At 39.5% G+C, this 6169-nt stretch overlaps 1 protein-coding gene across 3 annotated transcripts; it reads right to left on the bottom strand.

The window, feature by feature from the left end:
- Positions 1-210: 210 nt before the first annotated feature.
- On the bottom strand, positions 211-5834 carry RPS24 (ribosomal protein S24). 3 transcript variants are annotated; one of them, XM_009275429.1, is made up of 7 exons: positions 5766-5834; positions 5199-5408; positions 4605-4715; positions 4479-4481; positions 3692-3709; positions 1259-1294; positions 211-402 (listed from the first exon to the last, which is right to left on the bottom strand). In XM_009275429.1, the coding sequence occupies exons 1-5, from the start codon at positions 5796-5798 to the stop codon at positions 3704-3706; spliced, it is 363 nt and encodes a 120-aa protein (XP_009273704.1). In that variant the 5' UTR covers positions 5799-5834; the 3' UTR covers positions 211-402; positions 1259-1294; positions 3692-3703. The 3 variants fall into 3 exon arrangements, with proteins under 3 accessions (XP_009273704.1, XP_009273705.1, XP_009273706.1); XM_009275430.2 differs by lacking the exon at positions 3692-3709; XM_009275431.2 differs by lacking the exons at positions 3692-3709; positions 4479-4481.
- Positions 5835-6169: the final 335 nt, after the last annotated feature.

Genomic DNA, 6169 nt, shown 5'->3' with positions numbered 1-6169 from the left:
CCTTCAGCTGTATTCTACAGGTCTATATAATACAGGCAGTCAAACAAGCGTATCTTAAAAGGACTTTCCAAACCAGTTTGAACACCAGGTGACAAAAGCATGCCCACCTCCATGAACTAACGCTGCCTGCTTGGAACGAGGTTATGCTACTATCCATAGAAAGCTCTGATTCTCTTCAAATTGATACTCAAAACGAGAGTTGTTTAATTACGAAAAGATTTTAATTCAGTGCAAACAGTGCACCAATCTTGAATTTCTCAGACTTTACAAAATGATAGCTTTCAAATCAAAACTAAAGAGCAAACCAGCATTTTATTGACATCGTTTATTTGTTGTCAAAGCCAGATGAGCACCTTCTTTCCAGAGTAATTCTTTCTACACTTCTTCATAGAATAATGTAATCTGTAAAGGAAAAGACAGATCAGTGCCACACGATTAAAACATTTTTTATACTCACACCTTTATAGAGCCTGAAAAACTGGTTCCCAAACAAGGCAGGTGAACCACAGTAACTCCGAGAAGAACGTAACGTTCAAAATTTCACAGTACTGCCATGGGAATAAATGAGAGCCTCGATTACACCATTTCCGTAGAAGAGCTCAACAAGCTACAATTGCTTTACCAGCTTTCTGTTTAAGACATTATACTCACTACATCAGCTCCCAGACAGACTGTTTAAGTTGCTTTAAAATTAGTCGGACCATTTGTAATCAAACCAGAGTTTTGTCTGTAACAGTTACTGCCCACAGCACATCCAACTCACTTATGTTTCTGCAGCAAAGATATAAAAATATAGCCTAGGACTTGTCTAAAAGAGTATTAGGTCTGTTTATAAGTAATTTACTTGAAGTATCTGTAAGAGAACAACAGAAATCCATCCTCAAAATAGAAATCATACTACTGTAATCTATTTAAGACAATAAAAACCAAGGTGTGCTAGCCTCTCCTTAGCATACCTACAAAAGGAAGACGCAAGCCTTGTTTACAGTAAGACTAAATAATCAACAGTTTTAGCAACAGCAAATCTGAGCTGCCCGATTTATTATTTTGGTTTTTATACTAATCGGGGATTTCATGTAAGTGGAAGTGACATAAATTAGCAACTCACTAGTAAGCACAACAGTCGTCTTAACTCTTGCACTGGGTTCTGTATCAGCACAGTACCACGGTCTTTGCATAAATCAACGTTAAACCTATGCCATCGTAATGACAACAGGCTACTGAATGTCTACCCTTACAAAGCATTCTGAAGTCATACCTGTTATCCATTTCCCACCTGAAGTATGTTCATTTACTGAAAAAGAAGAAGCATTAATTAGTAAGAGAATAGTTTTATCAAAGTTATACTACTGTAGAAGATGGAGCTTTGGAGCTTTTTACTGACACTCACAATATGCTTTTTTCAATTACCACAGCGAAATGTGATAGAAAACCTCAAAGTTTTGACTACTATAGAGGCTGAAGACTTAGATTTCATGCATTCCCTCAAACTCAAAAGGGACCTAACAATAGCTGTTTAGGGCTTAAGTAATACTCAGAATGCAACTGCATGTTCAATTACGCCCACAGGCTCCAACGGTTTGAAGTGCCTATCCATCCACGCTTCTGTTTGATCAAGTTTTTTAAAAAACAACGTTTGGAAAGCTGACATGTCAAAGGCTGTCAACAACTACAGTTGTGACATTAAAAGGTTGGGTGGGGTCTGGTTTTTTTTTCTTTGCATTTGCTCTGAATGCAAACACTAGGTGAGGAGCATCCACATCTACTTGTTGCAAACTTTCATGCAAGACTTGCTGCAAACTTATGTGAGCTCAGCTAGCTATAGAGCTAAGAATACGTTAAATAACACGAACTACTTTAAAATACTTCTCTTGAAACTGCAGGGAAACCAGAATGGGAATTCTGAAGGAGTGAGAAGTGAAAGGAAGCACCAAAGAAAACTTTTAACAGTCAGACATCAGCACAGTTGATGTCTGACTTAAAAGTTCAAGAAAAACTATTCAAATGTGATTTCACCATTTCAATAGTTTTTGTGACTACATGGTACATAACTCACAGAACAATACAGACTTGCCTGAAGATGTCTCAGAATCGAGCGCCTACACATTTCTGAGATAAACGGTTTTCACAGATTGTGCAGGCGGACTCCAAAACATATTGCAGGACTCCAACTAAAAATTCCTCCACACGGCTGTGATAAAGGATGTTGAACCATGCCACACCGTTATGTTTGAACATGCATTTTTCAAGACAAAGCTTTAAGACACAAGTGTACTCCGCAAGCTTTTTTCTGCGATGCAGCACAGAACTCTTCTCAACCAAGTTTTCCAGAAAGCACGTAAATTACTTTGCCTTTAGTTTAAGTCTAATGCGAGGACACAAAGATTAACAGAACTGGTGAACAAATAAGGCCTAGCCCATGCACACTTATCAATTAAAAGATAGTTTTGAAAGTCATTAAAAAACCTCTAATCCAAAACAAAGTTCGCCTACTATTGAGATTGCATGCTAGTTTGAGAAGCACTTGATACAGAAGTCACATCTGCTATATAATTATCACAGCACGTGATCCTGGTCTTGATTTCTAAAGTGTTTATAAGCTTTAAGAGAATTTCTATGAACTGGACAGCTTTAGTAATCCAAGTGACAGTCATTTAACCATTTTGTATTAACAGTCAATAACAGCTACTTTCAAGTGCAAAATTCTTGAAGGGAAGAAGTTCATTCCATACTACTGGTATCAGTGCAACACTAAACGACTCCCTTGACATTCACAAGAGGGCGTACGTTAGTGTTACTACTATACCAAATGCTAATTTGTGCTGTTATACTGTAAACAATTGTAAGACTTATTAGAACAGCATTAAAACAGAAAGGAAAAGGGCTCCAAATCTTATCTAGTACTTCGCAGCGACACTGGTTTATTTCCATCCAATGGTAACAAGAACTGCATTTATACAGCAAGTGAAGATTCTAATTTCAGAGGAACCACTGTGGTTTGTGTCTTAACTTGGAATACTGCAGGGCAACAGTTAAATAGAGTTTAATGCTGACAACTGCATCGTTTCCAACCACCGCCTCAAATGCACAAAGCTGTGATGTGACTTAGTTTTCATAAAGATGCACAACTACTTTCACACAAAGGTCAGGTTACACACGCGATTGCACTGTACTACTTTGAATCAGAACCTGGGGTGTTTTGAACCAATGCCTCAAATCAAGAGCATTGAGTTTCTTTGATTTCTTCTCATTTGGAATTCCTTAATGTCGTTTCACTAGTTTCAAAAATCTTGTTTTGATGTGACTTAGTTTTCATAAAGATGCACAACTACTTTCACACAAAGGTCAGGTTACACACGCGATTGCACTGTACTACTTTGAATCAGAACCTGGGGTGTTTTGAACCAATGCCTCAAATCAAGAGCATTGAGTTTCTTTGATTTCTTCTCATTTGGAATTCCTTAATGTCATTTCACTAGTTTCAAAAATCTTGTTCGCTATTAGCCAAATTTTATTTCTAAGTCACACAGAATAAAGTTCATCATGTAGTTACCCGAACCCTTACAGGACAGAACCAAGTTTAAAACAAACATGCACGCATGCAAGGCAGTACAGTGCTTCAACTAAAAGGATGGGCACGTGTTTCAGTGATGTATAATTCAGTCACCACATCCATGCTCGTTTTCAGTACCTGCTAGATACTTCATTTCTGATGGAGAATTCCAAGAAAGTAGGGAAAAAAAAAAAGCAAAAGCGAAGATTACTAAAGTTCGAGTTGTCAAAGCACTCTAGCAGCTACAGAGCTAAGCGTCAAAACCCATCACCCCGTCTTCCCTTGTTATAACACCTGGAGAACACCCACTTAGCTGCACAGCTTACTCAGCGTTTTTCAGGGGCAAAAAAGCTGCTAAGGAAGATGACTGTCTTCACACCCAGGCTACTCCTCAGTTTTGGTGGGTTTTTCTTTTTTAATGACAGAGGAACTCTGTCTCCGTCCCAGCTGCACACCTGGCAAGCTGGTATCAAGTTCCAGCCACAGCACAGGAGGGTCCCACCAGGGGTAAAAAAAAAACCCCACTGTCTTGGGAATCAGTCACTTAAAACCAGGATAGAGCAGGCATTCTGCCTTATTTCTATTTGCACACTGTCCTCACTGCCTACAGCACCACACATCCTTAACACAAACTCCTCTATAAATAACACCATAAATAACAGTAACTTGGTGGAGTAAGCATTAGGTATTTAGGTAGTCTGAGTAACAAGTGTTAATAATATCTAATTTGTATATTGCAAGGCTGAGTTACGAGATTAGAGCCATACTGTTAGATTTACAAAAGTTTAACTTTAGTTCAAGTGACATGTAGGAAACGATCATTTAAGAAGCATTATTTCACATTCTATCAGCTAAGCTTGCAGCAGTGAGGAGCAAAACTAAGCTACTGAGCTGGTAAGAAGCTATACAACACCACACAGATTACCTTCTGTTATCCAGTAGAACAGGTGAAAAAAAAATGGAAGAAAAACAATGTTATTCCATTGAAGAATTTCTAATCAACGTTTCAAAGGCAACACGCTCACTCCACTTACAGATATTCTCATCCTACCTTCTTGCCAGCACCAACGTTTGCCTTGGCTGTGCCCCTGACTTTCTTCATCCTGTTCTTACGCTCCTTCCGCTGCTTCCTAGAAGTCTTCTTCTTTTCATACAAGCCATGCTATTAAAAACAGTTAAAGTTACATTTAACTTTGTTTCACCGATAGTAATGTCTGAATTTAAGTTTCGCTATTTCTGGACTTTGCAAATACTGTTTAAATTTGAAATACTAGCTAAGTAGTGAGACAAGTTCACTAGTTAATGAACGATTCAGCACAGAATATAAGCGCTACAGTAGCATATCTATCAGTCTCATCTCTTACGCTTCTCGAAGACCTTTAACAGTGGTCAGTCATCTATTACTGCTAAATGTCACTGGTAACATCGATTTCGCCTTTGTGATCCCCCCTATAATAAACAATAAAAAACTTACCCTATTTTGCAAATGCAGAAGCTAGCCTATATTATTTTAAGGCCTCTTATAGAGCTCCGAGTACACCAACAGTACTTTCACAAAACTTTAGCTTTTATACGAGTAAATCACGAACCACTAAACACTTCACATCCATCCCAACTGCTTTCAAGTTACCAGAAAACAACCCACCCTGGCAAGCCTGTGCTTTGGTTCGTTTTTCTTTGCATAGTCCAGAGAATCGTAGATCATGCCAAAACCTGTTGTCTTGCCACCACCGAAGTGAGTTCTGAAGCCAAAGACGAAAATCACATCGGGGGTCGTCTTGTACATTTTTGCCAGCTTTTCCCTGATTTCTGTTTTGGGGACTGTGGCCTTCCCAGGATGAAGAACATCAATCACCTAAGAAGGAATTTTGACAAGTTGCATGAAAGCAAGAGAAGGTCAACATCCAGTACAACAGACAGGCCCTACAGTCCCACCGCGAGCTTAACACTTAAACTAACCCACCTCAGCAGCAGAAAGTATTATTAATTTGATACCAAAGTGTTCTTAACAGTTTCCCGCCTCAAGAGACAAAACAACTCACTACCTCACCATCAAGATTTACCTTCAGCACGCATCAACACATTTAAACCTATAAGCTCTCACAAGGAGGACTCTGGAGGTTTTAAGGGCCCCTTACTTATAGTGGCTAAAGAATACCTGCAGCCCAGGACCAACGGACAAGCAATTCACAGCAGTTTTCTTTATTTTTACCATCTGCTTGCGCTGAAGCAGTCTGTTTGTCATGAACTTCCTGGTTCTGATGGTCACTGTGTCATTCTGCAAGAGAAAATACCAAGAAGTAAGACAAAACAATAGCGACATGTACAATTCAAACGTAGTATGTATATAAATAATGCAGGGTACAGCATTTACCCACTACAGTCGGTGGTCTCTCAGATGCCGACAGTGAACTCATAGCCTAAGGGGACTGGTCCTGGGCTACAGATAACGCCCCTATAAAGCGCACTTTGAGTACACATCAGCTGATGACAGACACCCTCGGTTTCCAAACAACGTGGCGACACGCGCACCTCCACCGTTCTGAGAGGCTGAGGCGGCTTTTAACGCAATCCGTGGACTACAAGCCCAAGCGCCACAGCAGGACAAGGCAAGTT

The sequence above is a fragment of the Aptenodytes forsteri genome, unplaced genomic scaffold (genome assembly GCF_000699145.1).
Source record: "Aptenodytes forsteri isolate BGI_AS27 unplaced genomic scaffold, ASM69914v1 Scaffold353, whole genome shotgun sequence".
Lineage (NCBI taxonomy): Eukaryota > Metazoa > Chordata > Aves > Sphenisciformes > Spheniscidae > Aptenodytes > Aptenodytes forsteri.
The sequence above is the reverse complement of the archived record's forward strand: the minus strand, read 5'-3'. Positions and strand labels throughout refer to the sequence as shown.